Source organism: Acipenser ruthenus, chromosome 4 (genome assembly GCF_902713425.1).
Source record: "Acipenser ruthenus chromosome 4, fAciRut3.2 maternal haplotype, whole genome shotgun sequence".
NCBI classification, from domain to species: domain Eukaryota; kingdom Metazoa; phylum Chordata; class Actinopteri; order Acipenseriformes; family Acipenseridae; genus Acipenser; species Acipenser ruthenus.
The window spans coordinates 53,961,034-53,986,360 of record NC_081192.1 but is presented as its reverse complement, the minus strand read 5'-3'; the positions used below and the strand labels follow the sequence as shown (position 1 = coordinate 53,986,360).

At 39.7% G+C, this 25,327-nt stretch overlaps 1 protein-coding gene across 5 annotated transcripts in view; it reads left to right on the top strand.

The window, feature by feature from the left end:
• LOC117400218 (tensin-3-like) overlaps positions 1 to 25,327 on the top strand; it is a 185,953-nt gene that overhangs the window by 62,607 nt on the left and 98,019 nt on the right. For 4 of the 5 annotated variants that reach the window (XM_059022543.1, XM_033999805.3, XM_033999810.3 and 1 more), the window contains exons 2-3: positions 17,017 to 17,128; positions 23,653 to 23,690. In XM_059022543.1, coding sequence (XP_058878526.1) covers positions 17,017 to 17,128; positions 23,653 to 23,690 — 150 coding nt within the window. Of the gene's footprint in view, positions 1 to 5,832; positions 5,985 to 17,016; positions 17,129 to 23,652; positions 23,691 to 25,327 lie in introns of those variants that run through there. The other variant, XM_059022545.1, reaches the window with a different exon arrangement.

Below are 25,327 nucleotides of genomic sequence, written 5' to 3'. Positions count from 1 at the left end.
ATTGTTATTTTTTTAAAGTTTTCGTTTCGTTTCGTTTCTTTCTTTCTCGTTCCTCTTGCTCTCTCCGCTCCTAACACACTCACCCAGAGTGCAGCGAGCTGCAGGCTTTTATAGCGTGGCCGAGGGGTTTAACTGGCTAGTAATTAGTCTATTACCCCTTGGCCACAATCTGCACGAGTTTATTAAATTACTGTGGATGGGGCTACCCATCCACGCTACTAAACAAAATCGGCTACGCCATCCTAAATACATAAACAAAACATAAACAAAACAAAAACAAAACCTGCGGTGTTTCGCCGTCATATTAAAACACTAAATCATAATGACAATAATAATAATAATAATCAAATACAAAATAACACAGGGGCGGAGAGGGAAACCCCGTTCTAAAATAAACAAACCCTGTACAGGGCTGCTCGCCCTGTTACAGGGTAACAATGAATTTCTTAGAAAAACGAGTGACTTATAGAAGCCTAACCAGAGTGCAGTCAGACAGCCTGGTGCGGTGAGCTGTCAAGGCTGATTGATGGGCTATCAGGAGGCTCCTTGCAACAACAGAAATGACAGAAAACCGCTCACTTGAAGAATGCAGACTGATATAATCGAATCTCAATACATGGTGGCAAGTCCCAACTCATAAATACAAATAATACTGCAACATTTAATTATTATAATATGTTTTATATGTATCAGTCAATTTGATCGCTCCTATTTTATTCTCAGTAATTAATTATGTAGTGCATAGACAACTGAAATACAACATAAAGTATTTGCTTGCATAACCTGCTGTATGTACTGTACTGTACTTTTCTAATTTACACAACTAAAATAGACTCAAACAAAAGTTTTCTGTGATTCTTACATTTAAGCACAATAGGGAAGCATGGTTCGGGTACAGATAAGTACAAACATGGTAAACTGGAGAATTACCATGCAAATTTACCATGACAAATATCCATATATAGAAACAAGCTTAGTTGTATTTACGCGTTCCGTTTTTGGGGATCCTTTTCTTTTAGAGTTATGTTTCGATTTGTTTTCGCTGTGCTCAGGGTCTGCTCAGCGTTTAACACATCACATTCAGTTTGTCCTGTTTATTTTTTTATTTTCTGCTGTTTGTTTTTTTTTGTAATCCTCTAAGGTCAGGCAATTTTTTAAATATCAAGTGTCTGTCACTTACAGTGTCCAAATTAATTTATTTTGTTAGTTATTTCTTTCCATGTTTTTTAATGTTTTTTGGCCCTGTTAAATAATATGTATTTCCAGATTTTTTTCCATTTCACTGACTATCAGGTCAATTTCATCTTTGTGGAAATTTGTTTTCCTTTTCTTTTTGGCCGGTGCCATAGTTTCATCAAGATCAGAGTCTGCAGAAGCCAGAGTTCAATCCTATTATATTTGCCTGCAATTTCTTTCTGTTCACTATCCCACTCATTTATCTTTGCCAGAAGGAAGTTCTAAATCTTGACTTTCGGCATTGCGAATCTATTTATAATGATATGCAAATTCAGATCTCTCCTCTATAATGAGCAGTAATTAATGTTGTTCATAAACGTGTGCTGATATTACGGTAGTTGTTCAGGAAAAAGAGCTGTTTAGTACATCGCGCACAAAAATTCTATGAAGGACGGAGCTATGAATTTTCAGTATTCATGAACACGTAATATTAGTACATAGAGCCCATAGTGTCTCAATTGGAGAGTAAATTACTCAATGACCCAAAACTTTATCTGGAACGCTGGTATACAGCATTAAATACATAATGAAATACAATGCATATCACAGGTATGCATTACAAATGAGTTTTAAAAGCTCTCTATGTTTGAGTCTGTTCACACTACTGAGCTGGCCCAGGGCTGCCTCAGGGCCGCCGCATATTTAGGTCTGCAACACGGTTCACATTTGAGGTATAAGGCGCCTTTGCGCATTCACATATGTGACTGAAAAGCTGGCCTAAAATTTGGTGAATTGCTTGGTTTTTTTATGGAACAATAGCCTCTACTCAGAATGGAAGCGCTACCGGGATATACAGTAATCCTTGATTTGCAGCAGATGTTTCTTATTAATATATATCTTTTTTTCAATGCTGCAAAGTACCAATTTTATGGTATATATTTTCAAAAAACATATATATTATTGACTATTTTGACTTCATGTTATGGTGTGTAACGGGGTGACGGTCCGAGCTTAACCCCACCCACAATCACATTATTCTCTCAAGAACACAGAGGTATTTAGAACAGCAACTTGCTAGTGCTCACAGGTATAAATAAGTATTTTCATAATGGATACTTCACTCAGATTGCAAATGACTAACAGGTTGTACATACAATGTATGACATTCACAAGACACGCTCACGACTGACCACCCAATACTTCTGCTCTATACTAAGGAAAGACATGGCATTAAATAATCCCCAGCCACGCCTTCTCCTAACAGGATTAATTATTCAATAACCGGTTACACCTGGAATCATTTTATACAAAAATAAACTCTATTATTTAACATTCATTCCATTTACAATAAACATTCATATATGTTACATTACACATGTTTCTTCTCATTTATATGTATTTGTTTAACTTGCACGAATACCGTCTTTGTTTAAAACACGATCTTTAAACTATTCTGTTGTTTACTCATTATTATTATCATTGTCATTATAATTCTCCAGTCCCTAACCATTACCAGTAAAGACTGAACATTAGCATTACCCCTTCTCTTGGAAGATTACTGCACATATGGCTGTAACAAAACCCTTGTCTCACATGCATAGGTACGATAACTTCATTAAGTACAGCAATACACCGTCATATATGAAATACACTTTGCTCAACAACATGCACGAGACATAATAAACTACTGCTCTATCGCCAGTAGAATAATATTAACAATAATAATCATAATAACAGACATTGAAATATTACAGTGAGGGTCTCACCCTCACATGGTGCATCAATGATCTTAATATTTGTGGATTGGAACAGTATTTTATGTGTGTGTAAAAGCAAGCAGCTAAAAGAAATGATCGTCATTTTAATGTAAAGACACACACTGCTGTAGCTGTGTATATCATTGCAAAATAAACAATGCTGGCTGAATATGCCAAGTCACCAGCATTATTGATCATTATTGAGACCCACAATCCTGCAGTGTTTTATATTTATCACTTAGTTACTAAATAACAGGAAGAAAAAGTAATTGTGACAAATTAAGCTTAATTATGAATCCACTGCAGTTCGTATATTATGTGAAAGAAACAACCTGAATGTTAACCTGCTAGATTTTTTTTTATTTAATATTTTTATAATTAAAGTTGTATGATGTGGACATAATAACCATTCAATATTGATCCACTGTCATCCTGGCTACACACACGTGGGAGTGTGGGAGTACTGAGCAACGTAACCAAATTAGTCATGTGATATGAAAAGGGCGGCCCTAAATCTGCTTTGCGTTCATATATATGTAAAGGCCGGCCCTGGTCCTGGATTGCAGGCCCTGGGCTGCATCGAAATGGTGGCCTAAATTTAGGTCGGCCCTGGGCTGCCTTTTCTTTTTTTGGAGCGTTCACATATGAGAAAAATGCAACCCTGAGGTGGCCCTGGGCCGCCTTAAATCGCAAGTGTGCATGGGGTCTATGTCTTGTGTTTTTTTTAATTTGTTTTATTCTTTTGGATCCTAGCTAACATATATTCATTAATTTAGGATTAAATAACCTAAACATAATTATAAGGTTCATATTGTTGGAGTTTTTCCACTGTTTCTATAATAGCAGTATGCTGCTTTGGCTAGATTTGTGTAAACTAAAGAGAAATAATAGAGAAGAATTGTTCTTAATTGGTGTCTAAATATATCTTACTACAAAACAAATAAACAAAAAGATTTTTATTTATTTAAACAGGCTATACTGTTGCTATGAGGTTGCTATGCAATGGGTTTCAGCGAAGTGAAACCTTTCAACCAATCTTATAATTTATGTGCATCTAATTATTACAACTACAAATTCATGCCTTCAAAGATCAGTGGTAAAGTTTAGATAATTGACTGTGCTCTTAACAACCATCATAAGGGCATACTGTATGCAATGTGATTAAAAAATATATATTATTTAACTTTTACCATAAAGAACACTGGATATAATATGTTACTTAATACGAAATGTCTGTGGTCCTGTGTATGTCCTCAAAATGGGTGATCCTTAAAGGACTGAGTGAGCATTCAAGTCAGATACTAGACACATGTCAAGGAACCTTAGGTGTCATGTGCATTGTTGTGATGTGCACGAGTTTATGACAGCAGAAACATGAGTAATCCAGTTCACTTTTACCACAGGCCCTGGTATGCCTGACAAACTGAAGCACTGATACAATGAGTCATTGATAGTCTCAAGAATATGGAAGCACCATGTCTGGAATGTCTTGTACAGCATGTGTCCTAATTAGAACATTGAAAGACATTTTATCAGAACATGTTACTTTTAGAGTTATAGTAGCGTGGAATTAATAATTAATGATTGAGTTTTTATAGTTAAGGGGCACCAGCATGGTCCAGGATGTCAGATCTTGTATGATACAAATATATGATACATATTCATTATCTACAATCGCTACTGTAAAAAAAAGTTTAATATATATATATATATATATATATATATATATATATATATATAGTTTATATGTTACTTGATTGTTGAATAAATTAGTACTTGATAGGTAGTAGAGGTAGCACTGGAAAGACTAGCTGAAAAAGGAAAATGACAGTCAACCTCTGGTGGTCAACTTATCACATGTCATGTGATTGTGAAGTAATTGTGAAGCGAGCAGTTTCAGATGGAGAGAAGTGCAGTTGTGGTTGCAATCGATTACCATATACATTGCATTTTAGAACATTAATAAACAGTTTTTAAAAGATCAAAGCTGTTTTAAAATGAAGTGCACAAACAGCAAAGTGTTACAAAACAATGTGTTGAAAGAGCACCAGACATTATCAAATTCAGGATTTATTCATATTATTTTTAAAGTGATGACTGGTTGACCTATTCAACTATTAGTAGTTGTTCTGTCCTTAGTAGGTAGTGATGAAAAGTGGCACCATTGGAGACTGAAGTCATCTCTGGTATTCCATAGTGCAGAAGTGGCACTGTGAAGCCAACTTTAAATGGCCTACCTTCTTGGTGTGTGTGTGTTTGAGAGGAAGCAGTTCATTCTCCATACCCACTGCAACATACTGCAATTGTATAATGGTAAAGTAATAAATAGAAGAGGAAGAAAAAAAAGTTCATTTTGGCTTTCTTTTTCCTTTTATGCATATGGAACAGTCATAAAACCATAACTGTTTTATTAATAGAACTTATCATGCAATATGTTGTAAGATTTCAGTTTCTGGTAGACTGGGTTGATGTAGCAAGGGACACTCTATATGGACTTCGAGACGGGACATTAAACACTGTGTACTTGTGCTGTAAATTGCAGATGGAGTTTGGCATACATTAGATTCGTTTTCAGTTTGCTGTTTTAATCAACATAAGAATGAAAGGATGGGTTCAGTTAGAGGGTTGCTCTGTTGTCTTTGGAGCTTTAGCAAAATATTTCCACACATGTAATTGAGTTTTATTCTATATTTAGTTAACAGTACAGTAGCATACAGTATATATTTCAATATTGAAAACAGATGTGATTCTGAGAGTTGGTAGAGTTGGTTCCTTCATACTTATAAAGAGCCTATTCAGTTTGTGACTTAATTTAACTTTTTCAGTGGCCTTGCATATATAAGGGTCATGGAAGGGTATTTCCTTAGAAAAAAAAAAAAAAAAAAACTTGAAAGGGGGTCTGTGCTGGAGGAGTAGCTGCAGTTGCCTATATTTTAGTTTATAGCACAGAGACACAAGCTGGCTGAAAGTACAAATGAATGCATGTTTTTGTAGATAAGTAAGTACATGCACATGGATTGCAACATATGGAGATGTGTCAAGCCTATGATGGTGAGTAGCTGAACCTTATCTTTATAATTTAAATTGTACAACTTTTCATTTTTATGAATTTCGATCACAGGGAAGTAAGCCATTTCAGAAAGAAAGAATTTTAACAATCCCTAAATTATACAGTCACTCATTAAGAAAGCATTGAAATATGAAAATGGAACAAAATTAATAAAAGTGCAACGATGTTAAGACACGTGGGCATGGCATTAGAACATGTTTTAAATACAGCAATGAAGACAGATTTGTTTAAAATAGTGTGTCAGCTTGAAAGCAGCAGGTCAAATTTTTAACAGATTTATTTATAAGATGACTGAACATTGTTCTTTCCAAGGTGACTTAAAGATCACAACTGGACTTTAATGAGTACAATTCCAGCTAAGAAAAATGCTTTCAAGAAAGAAAAAATGTCTTGATGGAATGCACAGTCCAACCAAGTTGGGGCCCTTGACAGGGGAACTTGCTGCTAATTGCAATTTCTGTATAGTATTTAAGTTTAAGCTTAAAGATAGCTGTTAATTCACATATAAGAAATCATCTTAATTTTTTACATTGCGTAACAGATTGTAGAGGTAATAATAATGAAGCAATCCTTTTACATACGGAAAGTGAAGAATTATATATTTTAGGGCAGCCATAACTCATTTGTTTTTGGCAAACTGAATTCTGTGATTTTGTTTTATTAGGATGTATCTTAATAACAAACTCTAGCATCCTTCCAATATTATTATTGCTGTATATGTAACATCAGACAATGTATGTGAACTATCCCATGCATTGTCTAACCTGTGATGAGTTGGAAGTCTGCTTTCCAGTCAGGAATTCTTTGTTTTTGAATCATGGAACTTAAGTAGTCTGAAGCTTACCACTTTAACCACAAACTGCTGACATTGTTTTAAAAAAAACATTCATTAAAAATAGAACTTAGGTTTAAGAATTTAATATCGCTGGAGAGTTGTGTATTGTTCTATGAGTACTTGGCCTGGGCTTGCTCTGCTTATGGTACTTCATCTATAGTTATTTGTTTATTTAGCAGACGCCTTTATCCAAGGCGACTTACAGAGACTCGGGTGTGTGAACTATGCATCAGCTGCAGAGTCACTTACAATTACATCTCACCCGAAAGACGGAGCACAAGGAGGTGAAGTGACTTGCTCAGGGTCACACAATGCGTCAGTGGCTGAGGTGGGATTTGAACCGGGAACCTTCTAGTTACAAGCCCTTTGCTTTAACCACTGGACCACACAGCCTCATAGTAATACAGTGATTAAAACTGAGGTACTGTAACATTGTAAGATGATTTCATTAACTTACAATAATAATGTGATCTCTCTGTGTAATTTGCTAAAGATTAAAACCTTTTAATGGTAAACTAAACTTAGAATATTAAGCTGCATAGTATTAAACATTTAGGGGTAGATGTACTAAAGTGTTGCATCTGTCGCAATCGTTGCAAACAACATGCAAACCAGTCGGAAGTGTAGAGTGAAATGTACTAAACAAACGCAACACTGTTAGCATCAATTTAACTAATGCTTTGCAGCCACAGTTCTTATTTGCGCTTTAGCCTTAAATGAATATGTAATTCTGGGCGTTCCTGCAAAAATTCACAAAAACAGGGTGGAGAAGCAAATGAGGGATCAAAAATATTGTAATGAGATGTGCTAAAGCTGCGGGCAATTGCGACACTTACAATTGCATCAAATTGTTAAGAACTTTTGAAAGCATGTTTTAAACAGTCGCAATGATTATGAAAAGCTTTTTGGGGGTGAAGGTTGGGGCCCCACTATAGAATCTGATGGGATTAAACTGCCTTTCATTTTTGATATATATAACAGTACTAAAATAGGTAAAATGAAGACAGAATAGAATGCATTGTACAGATGACGTTTACATTTAACAAAAATAATGTTATTTTGATTCTTGCACCCTTGCATGTATAGACGTTATCTTTCGGGCACCCTCTGCTGCAGCAAAACACAACTCAACAGCTGCTATTTTATTTGAAAAAATGTTGCACAACTCTCGCTAAGATGACGTAAATAATATTTAAATGAGTATATTACGGCTCTCTTCATTAACATGTGTTTTCTTAGTACATACGACAAAATGTGCACTTTGCGAATTGTCGTAACCAAAATACAAATTGCGGTATGTTTGCACTGCGACTGGCCCATCTTGGTACATCTACCCCTTAATCTTTATTTGTTTAAGATGCAAAATTGAAATATAAATACCAAATCAAATCTACTTTTTTATGGAGAATGTGCAGGATTTACAGTTTACACATTTCCAGCTGGTTTCACAGAACCTGAAAAACACCAGTCTTGAACTACCTTACCTAAAGCCGGGCTTAAGGCCTTCACACACCCGACGCAACACGATTTTTACTGGGACGACACGACAAATTCGCTGCGAAAACACTGTGCACACCAGAAGTGATCACAGCCACGACGCGACAGCTAGAAATTTGTGGTGCGTGTGGGTGGTGCTGTCAGACCAGGAAATGAAGCAATAACAATGGTTGTACGGACAAAACGGTGCAAGTATATTTTAGATATAGCAATTGTTTCTCTATTAATTTAGACTCACGTCTCACCTCTGACACTCTCTCCTGGAGTGCAGAAAGCTGCAGGTTTTTATACAGGTGACCATCTCCCGATTTAGCAACAATTAATCAATGAATTAATTTGGTAGATGGTCACCTTCTGCACAAGGTTTTTAAATAAATAAACAAAACACAAATGCACGGCTTTTCGTCGTCATCTTAAATAATAAATAATCATGTCGGACGGCTTTCGTTCGTCCGCACATAAACACAATATATTTATATAATAATAATAGTAGTCATAGTAGTCGTAGTAATAATCAACAGGGCTTGACTTAAAATCACATGACATGAAGCTGTTCTCTTATTGCTCAGTTGTGTAGTTGTCTGACGGCAAATTCGCAAAAATAGGACCAGGTTCTATTTTTTTTTCATCGCTCGCGTTGGAATTTGTGTCGTGGCGACGTCGCTTGTCATGTCGCCTTTGGTGTGAAGGGTGCTGTTGAAAAACATAGGTTTTATTGATTTTCTCGCGTCGCTTTGTCGTGTCACTCTTCACGACACGTCTGGTGTGTAAGGGCATTTACACTGCACGATTTTTGCAATCAGGAGACGCAGCGCCACTCACACTTACCAATTGAGCTACGATTTCTCACTGTAGATCGGGGATTGCAAGCTACACACACTACACGAGATATCTTGTCACAGACTGTGCCATCATTCGGGAGAATCATGGACTCAATCGAGGAGGCGATCGCTGTTGTCTGTGCATTGTTTTGCACAGAAAAAAAAGAAAACGCAGAGACGATCCATTTGGACGCATAATTAGCTTATGTAGATTTTGCTATTAATATTTTTCTCTGATATGAAAATCATTAAATACTAGAAAAATATTCTCATTAAAAAAAAAAAAAATTACTTCCAAACTGGTTTCACTATGACAGTGCACAAGAAATGGCTTTAAGAATTCAAGATTCTTTAAAATCCATTTCTGCCTGGAAGGTGAGGTCTTTTGTCCCACTGCCACAGGGACGAGGTTTCAGCAGCTTTCCGTATTGTGTCCGCAGAGAGGATGCTTTTGTTTGGACTTCTACCACTGAACTAAAATAATTATAAATACATATTACAGTATAATGCTTCATATCTATATAATTGAAAGCATACAATCATGCATTTTGAATATGTAAGTACTATGTATAATAGGACCGTGGATATTGAACTTATACTTCAGGGCCATAGACTGCACAAATGTTCAATATTGTGATAAAAAACATTTATAACAGTTTTAACATAATAGCAATGTCAATATTTATGTCTGTGCTCTGAACCAACTCGAGTCGAGGTACACCCAAAATAATAAAATCTAATCTGTTCAAAAAGCGCAACACTCGCTCGTAGTACAAAATATTTATTAGATTAAAAGATTGGCGTGGCCGTCAAGCGCACCCCTCCTCCTCGTATTTTGATTAAATTAGCAATACAAGCATACAATAAGGGTTTGAAAGGGATATCGAATACGAGTGACTGTAGAAATTGATTGCCATGAGAGCACACAGTATCTGCTTCGGCGTTAACAAGTTATAACAATTATTTACTTACCAGGTATCTGAAGTTCCAAAGCAATTTCCCTCCATCTTTGTTCCTTCAATGAGCGATCATGATAGGAAATATCACTTATGTCAAAGAGACACAGGCGTTCCTGCCACATCTCCACCATCCTTTCCTCAATTATGAGGCTCCACACCTTGCGGGGCACAACCTTTCTCTTCGTCACCATTGTTGCTAGCTTGTCCTATTGGCTACTGGCAGGATTCGTCAAGAAATCAGCCCGTAGCCCCTCACACATTTCACGAATTGCTTTGTCGGGGACTAAAGTTTTCTGACATATTAGAAATTTGTTGGGATGTCGTAAGAGCATCGGGAGATCGCAGAAGTCATTAACAGGACATCATAGACCTTCTCACACTTATCGACCATTTTGTCCCCGACAACCTAATTTTGTCCCAGATTTTAAGAAATCAGTCGTCAACTCCTCAGCTTGTCGGCGATCAGCAAAAATCGTACAGTGTATGGTTTATTTTATGTTATACTTTGTAATAACTCACTACGCACACAGCCATGCTGCTTCTTAATATAACTCTTTATTAACTGAACTCACGTTAGCTTACACACAGCTAGGGAGGAGTCACGCCTTAGCGTTCTTTTATTATAATTATTTATTTCTTAGCAGACGCCCTTATCCAGGGCGACTTACAATCATAAGCAAATACATTTCAAGTGTTACAATACAAGTAATACAATAAGAGCAAGAAATACTATAACTTTTGTTCAAGCAAAGTACAAGTGTGACAAAACACAATTCAATAATACAGCAGATAATAGTAATAGTTACATCAGGATATGATTAAATAGTGATAGTTACATCAGGATATGATTAAATACAAAATACTAAAGGTTAAACACTTGGCAGATTACAGTATTCTGAAGTACAGGATTAAATGCAGTAAAATAGGGGGCAGATAAGAGCAAAATAAAGCACATTTAAATGAAGGGTGATAGTGTCCCAGGATACAAACAGAGGAGTTCTACAGGTGCTGTTTGAAGAGGTGAGTCTTAAGGAGGCACCGGAATTTGGTCACGGACTGGGCAGTCCTGACATCTGTAGGAAGGTCATTCCACCACTGCGGAGCAAGGGTGGAGAAGGAGCGGGCTGTGGAGGCAGGGGAGCGTAGCGGAGGTAGAGCCAGTCTTCTAGTGCAGGCGGAGCGGAGAGGTCGAGTGGGGGTGTAGGGAGAGATGAGGGTCTGGAGGTAGCTGGGTGCAGTCTGGTCAAGGCATCTGTTGGCTAGTACAAGAGTCTTGAACTGGATGCGAGCGGTGATCGGGAGCCAGTGGAGTGAGCGGAGTACTGGAGTAGCATGGGCAAAGCGAGGCAGAGAGAACACCAGGCGGGCAGCAGAGTTCTGGATGAGCTGGAGCGGACGGGTGGCGGACGCAGGGAGGCCAGCCAGGAGGGAGTTGCAGTAGTCTAGGCGGAAGACTACCAGGGCCTGGACCAGGAGCTGGGTAGCATAGTTGGTGAGGAAGGGTCGGATTCTTCGGATGTTGCTCAGGAAGAATCGGCAAGTGCGTGCCAGAGTGGAGATGTGCTGGGAAAAGGCAGGGGTCCAGGGTGACTCCGAGGTTCTTAGCGGAGGAAGAGGGAGAGAGTGTGGTAAATTCCAGAGGAACAGAGATAGAGAGATCAGAGGAGGGGGAGGAGGAGGGAAAGAAAAGGAGGTCAGATTTAGAGAGGTTGAGTTTGAGGTGATGCGAGTGCATCCAGGAGGAAATAGCAGACAGACAGGTAGAGATACGGGAGGAGATGGTGGAGTCAGAGGTGGGGAAGGAGAGGAAAATCTGAGCATCATCAGCATAGAAATGGTATGAGAAACCATAGGATGCGATGAGGGGGCCCAGGGAGCGGGTGTAGAGGGAGAACAGGAGAGGACCCGAGACTGACCCTTGGGGGACTCCAGTTAAGAGAGGGTGAGGTGTGGAGGTTGCTCCACGCCAGGTTACCTGGTAAGTGCGGTTGGAGAGGTAGGAGGAGAACCAGGCCAGAGCAGTGCCAGAGATCCCCAGGTCAGCGAGAGATGATAGTAGAATAGAGTGATCAACAGTGTCAAAGGCAGCAGAGAGGCTGAGGAGAATTAGGACAGAGGAGAGAGAGGCAGCTCGGGCACACTTAAGTGAGTTGGTGACAGACAGGAGGGCGGTTGCAGTGGAGTGAGCAGAGCGGAAGCCAGATTGGAGAGGGTAGAGCAGAGAGTGGTTGGACAGGAAAGTAGAGCTGGCGGTGTACAGTCCGCTCGAGGGTTTTGGAGAGGAAGGGTAGGAGGGAGACAGGACGGTATCTCTGGAGGGAGGTGGGGTCGGGGGTAGGTTTTTTGAGGAGGGGAGTGATAGAGGCTTTTTTGAAGGCAGAGGGAAAGATACCAGAAAGTAGAGAGGTGTTGAGGAGGGAGGAGATGAAGGGAGGTAGAACAGGAGCAGCAGCTTGAAAGAGGTGAGTGGGGAGGGGGTCCAAGGCACACGTGGTGGGTTTGTGACCCTGGAGCAGGGAGGAGAGGTCAAAGTCTGAGAGGGGCAAGAAGGTGGAGAAGGAGGGTGAGTTAGTAGGGAATGTAGTGGGTGTAGGGGTTGGAGCAGGAGGGGGTGCGGGGGAGGGAGAGGTATTAAAGAGTTTGCGGATATCTGAGATTTTAGAAGAGAAGAAGGAGGCAAAGTCATCAGGGGAGATAGAGGAGGGAGGAGAAGGGGGGAGGGTTTAGGAGGGAGGAGAAGGTAGAGAATAGTTTACTTGGGTTGTTAGTGGAGGCTTGGATTACAGAATGGAAATGAGTACATTTAGCAGAGGAGAGAGAAGGAGGAGAGGAGAGTGCGGTAAAGGTCTAGGGCAGCAGGGAGTTTGGTTCTCTTCCATTTCTTTTCAGCAGATCGCAGTGTGATTCTTGCCGAGCGGAGCACAGAGGAGAGCCAGGGATGGGGAGTGTAGGGGCGAGCAGGTCGGGAGGTGAGGGGACAGAGGGTGTCGAGGGAGGAGGTGAGTGAGGAGAAGAGGGTGGAGGTAGCAGAGTCTATGGAGAGTTAAGAAAAGGAGTCGATAGGAGGGAGGTGAGAGAGAGCAGTGGAGGCAAGGACAGAGGGGGAGAGAGATCGGAGGTTACGGCGAGAGGTGACAGTGGGGGTAGGAGGAGCAGGGAGAGGGGGGAGAGACAGAGAAAAAGAGATGAAATAGTGATCAGAGAGGTCCAGGGGGGTGACAGAGAGGGTGGAGGGGCAACAGGCCCTGGAGAAGGTGAGGTCCAGTTGACGGCCAGCTTTGTGGGTAGGAGGGGACGGAGAGAGACAGAAGTCGAAGGAGTGAAGGAGAGGGAGGAATCCAGCAGAGTGGCTGGGGTTGGAGAGATGGATGTTGAAGTCACCCAACAGGACAGTCGGGGTAGACAGAGAGGGGAGGGAGGAGAGTAGATAGTCGAGTTCATCCAGAAAGTGAGTGAGAGGCCCAGGGGGGCGGTACAGAACAATGAGCAGGAGTTGACAGGGAGAGGTTAGTTGGACTGCATGAAATTCAAAGGTATTGACAGAGAGCAAGGAGAGATCGGAGGGGACAGAAAACTCATCCTCTGAGCCTATGTCTCTATCTTGATTGGTCACTTTTTTAAAGGTCGAAGGTCTTGCAACATCCGCCGGAGCAGGACGAGTTTCATCCTCCTGCCTAGTAGCTGGGTGCTCAGTAGATAGTAAAGTGTTGGCATCAGTCAGTGTAGAGAACTCGTAGTCATCAGGGAGGTCATAGGATACAGGTGAGGGTACTTTTGTATGACGTAAGTGCCGTCGGTTTCTTCTGTAACAACATCCGTCTGGTGTTGTCACCATGTAGGATCTTGGGCTGTCTGATAGGCGTGTAACGACAGCAGGCTTCCAGCCTGTTTTTGTTTTTAGTTTTACATATTCTCCAGGATGTAGTGTAGGTAAAGGCTTTGCATGCTGGTCACTTTTGCTTTTGTCGTTTTGCTTGTAGCTGTTGCTTGACAACATTTGGTTCAATGACTTTCGGTTTAAGCAACTTGTTTGAAGTGGGTAGTAATGTTTTCGTTCTCCTTCCCATCAATCTTTGTACAGGAGATCCAAGTAAATCATCTCTAGGCGTATTGTGATAAGCTAACAAAGCTAAGTACGGATCTTTAGCATCGTCCTCAGCTTTTTTCAAAAGGTTCTTCACAATGTGCACTGATTTTTCTGCCAGGCCATTGGACTGTGGATAGTGGGGGCTGGAGGTGATATGGTCAAATTGGTAGCGTTTTACAAAGTCCTGAAATTGAACACTGGTAAATTGTGGACCATTGTCGGAAATGAGTTGATCAGGTATACCATGGCGTGCAAATTGCGATTTGCACCAAGTTATTATGGTTTCTCTTCTGGTATTTTCAAGCTTCATTATTTCAAAGTAGTTGGAATAGTAATCTACAAGCAGGAGATAATCAGTGTGTTTGTATTCAAAAAGGTCTGCGCCTACTTTGGACCATGGGCGGTCTGGTACTTCATGTGGTATCAATGGCTCTTTTCTGTTTTGTGGTCTGTGTCTATCACAAACATCACATTTGGAGATCATGTCTTCAATGTCAGTGTTCATCCCTGGCCAGAAAATTGTATCTCTGGCTCGCTGTTTGCATTTTTCAATGCCCAAGTGTGAATTGTGCAACATCTGAAGCATTGAGTGCAGCTGTGAAGCAGGGATAATGGTCCTGTCACCTTTAAATAGTGACATCCCAAGTGAAATCTCATCCCTGTAGCACCAATATGGTCTAGCACCTGCAGGTGTATCTGTTCGTTCCATGGGCCATCCTTGCAGTACTGTTTGCTTGAGTTCTTGCAAGGCAGTGTCTTCTAGTGTAGACTGACGCAGTTCGTTGAACTTAGTAGCTGGAAGCGGCAGTATCTGCATCACGTTAACATCAAAATCATTATCACTGTTTTCACCTGGAGTTGTATGTCCTGGTTTAACAGCTCTAGACAGAGTGTCAGCTATCAATAGTTCTTTTCCAGGTCTGTATTTGACTTGTAAAGGATATTTTTGAAGTTTCATGCACATCCTTTGCAATCTTGCAGGTGCCTGGTGAAGAGGTTTTTTTTAGAATTGACTCTAAGGGCTTGTGATCAGTTTCCACTTCAACAAGTGGTTGACCAAATATGTATTCATGAAATCTATCATAGCCATGTACTATTGCAAACAGCTCTTTTTCGATCTGTGCATAGTTTTGTTGCGTTTTAGTCAGCGCTTTTGAGGCATATGCAACAGGGCGATCGTTTTGTAATAATACAGCTCCTAATCCATGTGAACTTGCATCCACAGATAACTTTACCGGTACAGCTGCATCAAAGTACTTAAGTACTGGCACTTGTGTAACTAGCTGTTTTAGCTTGTCAAAACTCTGTTGCTGTTTGTCTTCCCAATGCCATTCAGTGTTTTTCTCAAGGAGGACTCTCAGTGGTGTGCTGATCTGTGACAAGTTTGGTATGAACTTACCAAGGTAAGTAATCATACCCAGGAATCTCTGTAAGGCTTCCTTGTCTTGAGGTGTCTCCATCTGAAAAATAGCTTCCACCTTTTTTGGATCTGGCTTTAGGCGTTGTTCACTTAAGATATGTCCTACATAACTGATTTCAGTCAGTCCCATTTGACATTTTGCTTTATTTAGTTTTATGTTCTTTTCTCTGACACGTTGAAAAACACTGCACAAACGTTCATTGTGCTGGGCTTCATCTTCACCCCAGATGAGTAAATCATCTACAATTACTTCAACACCTTCAATGTCATCAAATATCTGGGTCATTATACTCTGAAAAACTTCAGGAGCAGAAGCAATGCCAAAAGGTTGTCTTTTAAACATGTACCTGCCAAATGGAGTATTAAAAGTGCAGAGCTTTGCACTGTCCTTATCTAATGGCACTTGCCAAAACCCTTGCCTTGCATCAAGAACAGAGAACAGTTTTGCTTTTGACATTCTTGAAACTACATCTTCAATGGTTTTCATGGGGTATCGTTCTCGTTTAACAGCTTTATTGAGGTTTCTTGGATCCAAATAGAGCATTAACAAAAATGTGAAATCTTTGCAACCAGCTTTTCCAATTTTCTGAAACATTCCCTTCAAAATTGAGAGAACCCGGTGGTTTGAGAGACAGCATTTTCTTTCTTGCCATCTAACGTCTTTCAGTTTTGTTATTTTTTTTTTTTTAGTGAGTTAACTGCTTAAGTTGCTATCTTTCCGTTTCATCTTCCGTTTTAATTATTTATTTTTTTTAAACTTCTGACACCATGTTTTATTTTATGTTATTCTTTGTAATAACCCACTACGCACACAGCCATGCTGCTTCGTAATATAACTCTTAACTGAATTCACGTTAGCTTACACACAGCTAGGGAGGAGTCACGCCTTAGCGTTCTTAAAGCTACAGTAGTCTACCAAGCTACTGATATCATTACAGTGTAAGCCCGGCATAAGTTAACATTGAGCAGTCCTAAATTAGTCCTAAATCAGGGTCCATGACACCAACGGTTAACTCACTATTTCTGTATGTTAGGGAGTTGCACTTTTTTTTTTACTTTATACTTCATAGATGTAAACGTAAGCTGCATTTGCAAATAATGTTTTAAGTATCATTCATCTGAAGTACTGTAACTTCAACCTCATACTGTTTCCTAGTCATTCAATGTGACATACCTGGAAAATAACTCCACTAAAATGTCTTTGGGGCTGCCCAAATGTGTGTGCTGTGCATATGTAATGTGTTAAAGTGAGTCTACAAGTAAAATGCTACATGTATTCGTACCACTATATCAGCATGCAAGCTGCAAAAGAAACAAGGTTAAGGTATTAAGAATAATCATTACCACTGTTACTGCTTATGTCCTAAATGTAAATATACTTTAATTTATTACAGCCTGAAGGATTAGCTTCAAGTTCCCACACTTTCAAGACCAAGACATTCAAGAAGCCCAAAACCTGTGCTACCTGCAAACAGGTGATCAACAAAGACGGAGTTTCATGCAGAGGTAAGTGAATGCAAATGCAATGCAATTAACTTTTAAGGTGCATGTACTTTGTATAGTAGAATATCATATACCATACAGAGAGAATACTTGTGACTAGTGCTTCAAAAATGATGTCCAATTTAATCTTCCTGGTTGCTACCCTTTTCTAAGAAATTAATCTGATTCCTGAGTCCAGTGGAGTGCATTAGTGGGTTGAACATTTATTTAGAAAAATCTTAATAACCCTATGAGAACTTGACTGAGCCAGAGGCATCTGGTGCAGAACTATTGTTAATTGCTGGCATTATTAAATTGATTCACGTTAACTTGCACTTGATGACACTGGGCTGGCTTTGACCAATCTGCGGACGGTAAGGTTTATCTAGCCCTTCTTATGCTATTTCGTCATTTATAGTCCAATCTTTTATTGTGAGGAACTGCTTTTACTTTTAAAGCAGAACGCAAATGGTGGGGTCTCTTTACTGGCCCCTGGCATACAGCATTATCATGAGTGTGTATTGTTGTATAATAATAATAATAATAATAATAATAATAATAAATAGTAATAATGTCTGCAGTGTCTCAAATTGGAGCAAGGGGATTAAATAGAAATACACTGTGCTGTATATCTTACTGTAAAGTTAGCACCTTAGTTAGCACAGGCGGTATAAAAAAAAGTGAGCAAAGGCCCTGTATATAATTGTAGGTTAGGGCGGGGACACTTACAACTAGTGATAAATTACCATTTAAAACAAATACTGTTTACAATTACAAAATGGCAGAGGGATTAGATACTTTGTGGGCTGAATTTAATAGCTTTTATTGGGTAGATTTGTAGGCATCATTGTGGGTTGCTCCCAAGTAATGTCAGAGTCATTGATAAGCAGGAAAATGTTTCCAACATACTAAATAAAAAAGGTTTATAAAAGACCAATAGTGTTGAAAATAGCAGTTTACTACAGTAGGTAGCTGTAATTCTATCCCTTCCTCTAATCACAGTGCTGTTTGCCTCCAAGCAGCTAGAGCTGTATAACAAAGTTGGCAGTACCTCAGGCTCCTGTGGATCTGCAGTACCCTTGTCTTGATGACAGCACTGGCTGCTAATGTGCCAGTTTCCCCTATTACTAGACAGAGGAAACTTTGTCCCTTAAAGGATGCAGTTGCAGCCGGCCCCCTGGCGACACTGGTCGCTAAATTGGCAAAAGAGAAGTCTCTTCCTCTGAAACAAGTAAAGGATCAGTGATACTGTACCCCCCCTTCCCTCTACCACATGGTAGTAATACACAGGGACACACCAGACCCAGGAATATTTATTTCTGTAATCCATCCAAAACAGCACTTTAAATATATCTGTGAATAAACTCATAATAACAGCAATGCATTACCTGCTGTTAAAGAGACAGTATATTGTAGTTGTCTGGTTTTGTAGAATTATATAGTTTGCTATCACTCGTTGTATAGGATTGTGTCAATATGTGCAAGTGGCTGGACTAGCTTCTTTAAGCGTCTGCAGTTTAGAACAATAATTAGAACATAATTAGAATAACCCTTAACTACAGGTACTCTATTGTGTGGTACTTTATTTGTTGTACTTCATATATATATATATATATATATATATATATATATATATATATATATATATATATATATATATATATATATATATATATATTTATATACAGTACTGTGCAAAAGTTTTAGGCAGGTGTGAAAAAATGCTGTAAAGTAAGAATGCTTTCAAAAATAGACATGTTAATAGATTATATTTATCAATTAACTAAATGCAAAGTGAGTGAACAGAAGAAAAATCTAAATCAAATCCATATTTGGTGTGACCACCCTTTGCCTTCAAAACAGCATCAATTCTTCTAGGTACACTTGCACAAAGTCAGGGATTTTGTAGGCATATAGTCAGGTGTATGATTAAACAATTATACCAAACAGGTGCTAGTGATCATCAATTCAATATGGAGGTTGAAACACAATCATTAACTGAAACAGAAACAGCTGTGTAGGAGGAATAAAACTGGGTGAGGAACAGCCAAACTCAGCTAACAAGGTGAGGTTGCTGAAGACAGTTTACTGTCAAAAGTCATACACCATGGCAAGACTGAGCACAGCAACAAGACACAAGGTAGTTATACTGCATCAGCAAGGTCTCTCCCAGGCAGAAATTTCAAGGCAGACAGGGGTTTCCAGATGTGCTGTCCAAGCTCTTTTGAAGAAGCACAAAGAAAGGGGCAACGTTGAGGACCGTAGACGCAGTGGTCGGCCAAGGAAACTTACTGCAGCAGATGAAAGACACATCATGCTTACTTCCCTTCGCAATTGGAAGATGTCCAGCAGTGCCATCAGCTCAGAACTGGCAGAAAACATTGGGACCCTGGTACACCCATCTACTGTCCGGAGAAGTCTGATCAGAAGTGGCCTTCATGGAAGACTTGCGGCCAAAAAGCCATACCTCCGACGTGGAAACAAGGCCAAGCGACTCAACTATGCACGAAAACACAGGAACTGGGGTGCAGAAAAATGGCAGTAGGTGCTCTGGACTGATGAGTCAAAATTTGAAATATTTGGCTGTAGCAGAAGGCAGTTTGTTCGCCGAAGGGCTGGAGAGCGGTACACGAATGAGTGTCTGCAGGCAACAGTGAAGCATGGTGGAGGTTCCTTGCAAGTTTGGGGCTGCATTTCTGCAAATGGAGTTGGGGATTTGGTCAGAATTAATGGTCTCCTCAATGCTGAGAAGTACAGGCAGATACTTATCCATCATGCAATACCATCAGGGAGGCATCTGATTGGCCCCAAATTTATTCTGCAGCATGACAACGACCCCAAACATACAGCGAAAGTCATTAAGAACTATCTTCAGCGTAAAGAAGAACAAGGAGTCCTGGAAGTGATGGTATGGCCCCCACAGAGCCCTGATCTCAACATCATCGAGTCTGTCTGGGATTACATGAAGAGAGAGAAGCAACTGAGGCTGCCTAAATCCACAGAAGAACTGTGGTTAGTTCTCCAAGATGTTTGAGCCAACCTACCTGCCGAGTTCCTTCAAAAACTGTGTGCAAGTGTACCTAGAAGAATTGATGCTGTTTTGAAGGCAAAGGGTGGTCACACCAAATATGGATTTGATGTAGATTTTTCTTCAGTTCACTCACTTTGCATTTTGTTAATTGATAAATATAAACTATTAACATGTCTATTTTTGAAAGCATTCTTACTTTACAGCATTTTTTCACACCTGCCTAACACTTTTGCACAGTACTGTATATATATATATATATATATATATATATATATATATATATATATATATATATATATATATATATATATATATTCACTGACTGGCACAACACTTAAACACTGCTGTTACAACTAAATTTAATTTCCTCTGCAACAAGTATTAGGCCGCCACCTGTGCCTCTCACTCAAACTATATGCAGCACAGACTCTATGTGGGCCTAGGGGCCCTAATACCTGCTGCACATGAAGGGATCAGTCAAACTAAATCTGACATTTGGAGAAATTCTATAGAAATCAGTGGTCACAGCTGCCAACTGGCATAATGTCACAGCGCATCCACCATCTTAATAAAGGAAGGACTTCCACATTATAAATGAATCTTAGGGAACAAAACCTTTAGAAAATCCTCTAAAATTAAAAATGTACCTTTAAATAAACCTCACCCATTTCTTACCTCCAGATTGCCCTGAGCAAAGACTAAAACCTGGAGGATAAACCTGTGATCTGGCAGCACTGCAGGCCGAGCGCATTAGAAACCATCAATTGAGCTAGTTAAGCAGACATGTTCTAAACAGCGCCACACCTGGTGTGGCTGATCCTTATAACACGTACTACTCTCCCAATTAGCTCTAACATTGACAACTCTGACAGAATGCAGAAGCAATACAGAGACCCCCCCCCCCCCGATTATTGCCATTTATAAATTAATATAGTTGTTTTGTGGTTGTATAGTATAATTACTCCACAGTTCTCCACACTAAATATGGATCAACAAATTAAATAGTCAATATCTTGTGTAATTTAAGGTGTCACATTATTTTTTGTCTTTGTATATCATCCGTGTTTCCTTTCATGCTCATCTGCATTGTAGATAAACTATCTACAAGAAAACCTTCATCAGAAACTGTCCATATCTGGGAATGCTTTTCTGCCAAAGGCACAGGATCTGTACACATTTTTACCCAAGGGGACAGCTATGAACAAGGACTAGTACCTGAAAACACTCCCAAGACCACCTCCTCCCTATGGCTCAGAACCATTTTCCCAACGATGATTTCTACTTCCAAGATGATGGAGCCTCTTGCCATTGAGCCAAACAAGTGAAGCAATGGTTGGAAGATGACAGCATCATGCCACTTCACTTTTGGCCATGCCTGCGAGGATTAACGCAGTCTTAAAGTACAATGGAATGCACTGCAAATACAAAGTACTACTTTTATGGCTTGCGATATCATTTTGTAGTTTCTTTGATTTCATGATGTTAAATAAAAGATTTAAATTACATTCATATCATTTATATGTTTTAAATGATGTCTTAATCCTTGAATTCTAGGATGATGCAACACTTTTGGCCATAGCTCTACATCTCTACATCTCAGTCCTTCTTCTCTAATCAAGCTAACACACACACAGCAAACTCAAACGAGACTGAGAAGAGTGAGGTTGGGTAACTCAAAAAGGCTTAACTGATGTTTCTTAAAACGACAATGTTCAATTTCTAACATCTGCAATTATACAGAAAGTAAATAATTACAATAGAAATATCAAGTATATTTCTGTATTATTTCACAGATTCTTTTTGTGGACCCACAGATCTCACACCCACAGATCCAGTCACAATTGTACACCTCTTCGCTGAAATACCATTTCAGTGCCCGTCCGTTTCTTATAATCTCTGTTTTCGTTACAGTCTCTTGTACTACATGGATTAGTCAGCACATTTGAGTCAATCTGTAACTGAATCATATTATTAAAAAAAAAATGACCTGATGAAAACACAGCTTGAAATGCCGACAGGGTGACCCATTTACAGAGGAGCTCTCCTATCCTTAACACTCGCAAACTCATCAATTACAGTGTCAAAGTTTATTGATCTAGTTAAGGTCTGCTCAGTGGAGAGAATCGCCAAGTTAGAGAGATGTTCTTGTCGAGCTTCCACCTGAGTCAGCAACCTTTGTCAGCCAAATCTGCCACTGATGAGAAAGCTTACTGCTTCCTCTTTTCTCCCTCTCTTCTGTTGTCTGAATTCGGCTCCAGATGGCTTCTTTGGCGGCATCTTGGTAATTTATTTATTTAGTTTTCGCTCATCATATGGTTTGTGTAGAACCTGGCTCGTGGTCGTTCACATTCCCTTTTCTAGTGCAGAGGTGCATTGTCACGGATAGGCTCTGTGATGACGTCAGACCAGGAATTATAGGACATAGTTTTGTGAGTAAATGCGCTGTTGCGCCGGTTTATTATAAATCAAAAGGTTTAACAAAACAAAACACTTCACAAAACAAAACGGCACAGTGGCCAAAACAAACAGACACAACAGAACACGAAACCAAACACGTATCATGCTGGTGTAGAACCAGCACTCGTAGCAATTCCTGTGGATCTTTAGTTTCACTTTCTTTACCTTCCGACTCTCATTCCACCTCTGATCACACGAATCCCTTTATCACCTGTGACCACACTATTTATACACCTGTGGCTGGAGTCTTAATTAATTATTTAATCACTGAAATCAATCTTCAGACTATGCTAGGGGGCACTGCCAGCTGACAAGAGAAAACACTGAGAACAGCAGCTGCCCTGCTCGCCCCGAGCTAGTTAAGGATCTGTGTTGTTCCACCAAGGACGATTCAATTCTACAGTTGCATGCTTATATGACAGATTGCTTATATGGAAGCTTATGTATATTTCATGTTCTTAAAAATGTTGTGGAATAAACCTTAATTTTTTTTGTGAATTCCGGGTGCCTCCCCTTGTATACTACTCCCATCCCAGATCAGCAGTGACAGTTGGTTGTGAATGCATATCTTCTTAAGTCTGAAAGTGAGATTGGTATAACCCATTACTATTCCTAGTGAGCAGATGTAAACACTGCACCTCAGTTGTCAGTGTAGGGGAAATAGGCAATGGAATGTACACTGTTATCTGCTCCTCCAACCAGATTTCCCAGAAGAGGTCATGCGAAACCAGGACTCTTAAGTATTTGCTTGTTAGAATTGTTGTAGGGGTAGTGCCATAGTTTAGGAGGTTCCCTGAAACATTTGAGACAAAAATACAACAAACCACAATGCCTACTTTTTTTTTTTAAAGAAGTGGTTTCTGAAGATTTGTCACTGTAAGTTCACTTTTTGTTCAATTATGGAGAAACTAGTTAAAAACAGTTAATATTGTCCAACGCAACATAACCACTGTTTGTTACAGTTCTTTTAATGTTATTCATGTCATTTAACCAGCAAACAGTTCAAAGTTTAAACATGCTTATTTGGTTTTTACGCTACTATTTTTTTTCTTTCTTCCAGTTTGCAGATTGGCCTGTCACAAGAAATGTGAAACAAAGGTAAGCAGATTCATGTTTTCTACAATGCAATTATGACCCATATACGAGTGATAGGTATTGCTGTTTATGTAAAAGGCCCATGGTTCTAAAAAGCAAACCTACAACAGTGTTAGTCTCTAGTTTATTTAAAAATGTGTTAATATTGTAATCAGGGGCGCCCGCAGCCGTAAGCACGTTACACGCTGTGCGTACCATTAGATCTTAATATTTAAGTAATCTTGTGCGATCCGCAGATGGATATTGTAGTTATGAAGCGACCCGGGGTTTCGCTCTGCAGTTTGCTTACGTTCTGAATGTTTCGCGGGGTTACAGAAGGAAGGAGGGAATACACGGCCGTCAATCTGTCTGGGTCCACCAATCCTGGACAGGCACACAACCTCCTGATTTTTACTTAAGGGGCGGAGTTCAGCTAATGCCTTACCTGGTTTGTTGAACACTGACAGGGGCGGAGTTGAGAGGAAGGGGAGTGTTGGTGTGTGGAGAGGAGATTAAAAAAAAAGTTGATCGATAGAGAAGTGTGAACGAACGATTATTTAGAATATATAGAGACATTTATTATTGTTTATTTAATTTGGCATGGTCTGCGGCGGGCAGTGGTCTTTTTTATTTTAAGCTTTTCAAATAGTACAATGAGCAAACGGAAGCAAATGATGCCGGCTTCAAAAAAGTGCTTTCTTCTGATGATCAGAGCAGGAAGGGTGACTCGGATCAAAATAACAATATTACAACAAGTACCGAACCGTCTGTTTCAGGGACTTTCAGTACTGAAAAGACAGCAGGACCAGCATTCAGTGTAAGTACTAGTAGTATATCTGAGATTGAAGATGTACAAGATATTGGCCTTGTCAGTGCAGATGCATTTAAAACGGCACACGACGCAATAAAATTAAGTGCTTTTCGAAACCGGTTTCAGCCAAAAAAGGGATGGACAGCACCATTGCGCTGTATTTTTGGAAATAAACGATGAGTCCCAGATGAATTCTTTGACGAGGCCTTGTATCCAACATTGCGATACAGTGAAGCAAAGGATGGTGTGTTTTGTGTTGCCTGTATCATATTTTCATCTGGTGACATAGTACTACGATCACGGCCTCTTGTGTACTGGAGCAACGCAAAGAAAATCATTACAAAACATCTTACAACACAAACGCATCTGAGTGCTCAAATACGTGCTGTTGAATTTTTACGTGTTTGTGATAACAAGCAACAGCCCATAATTTCATCTTTGAATAAAGCCCACCAGGAATATGCAGAACGCAGTAAGTCAGCTCTAAGAGTAATTGTCGATTTAATAGCGGTTTGCGGTAAACAAAACGTTTCAATCAGGGGTCACACCGACGAGCGCAGCAACTTCAGAGCTTTTTTAGAGTAGTGTGCACTTGCAGCAACCACCAGGCAACGGGAAGTACTGCAGCCACAGAGTACAAAACAAAATTATTGATCTGTGCGGAAAGCAAATACGTGATGGCATTCTACTTAAATGCAGAAGTGCTAAATTGTTCTTGTTGCTGGCAGACGAGAGTGCTGACATTAGCTGCACAGAACAAGTGTCCCTTATTCTAAGATATGTGGATCAATCAAGAGGACTTTGTGGCTTTTATTTCAACAAGTGATACAACAGGTGAAACACTTACCAC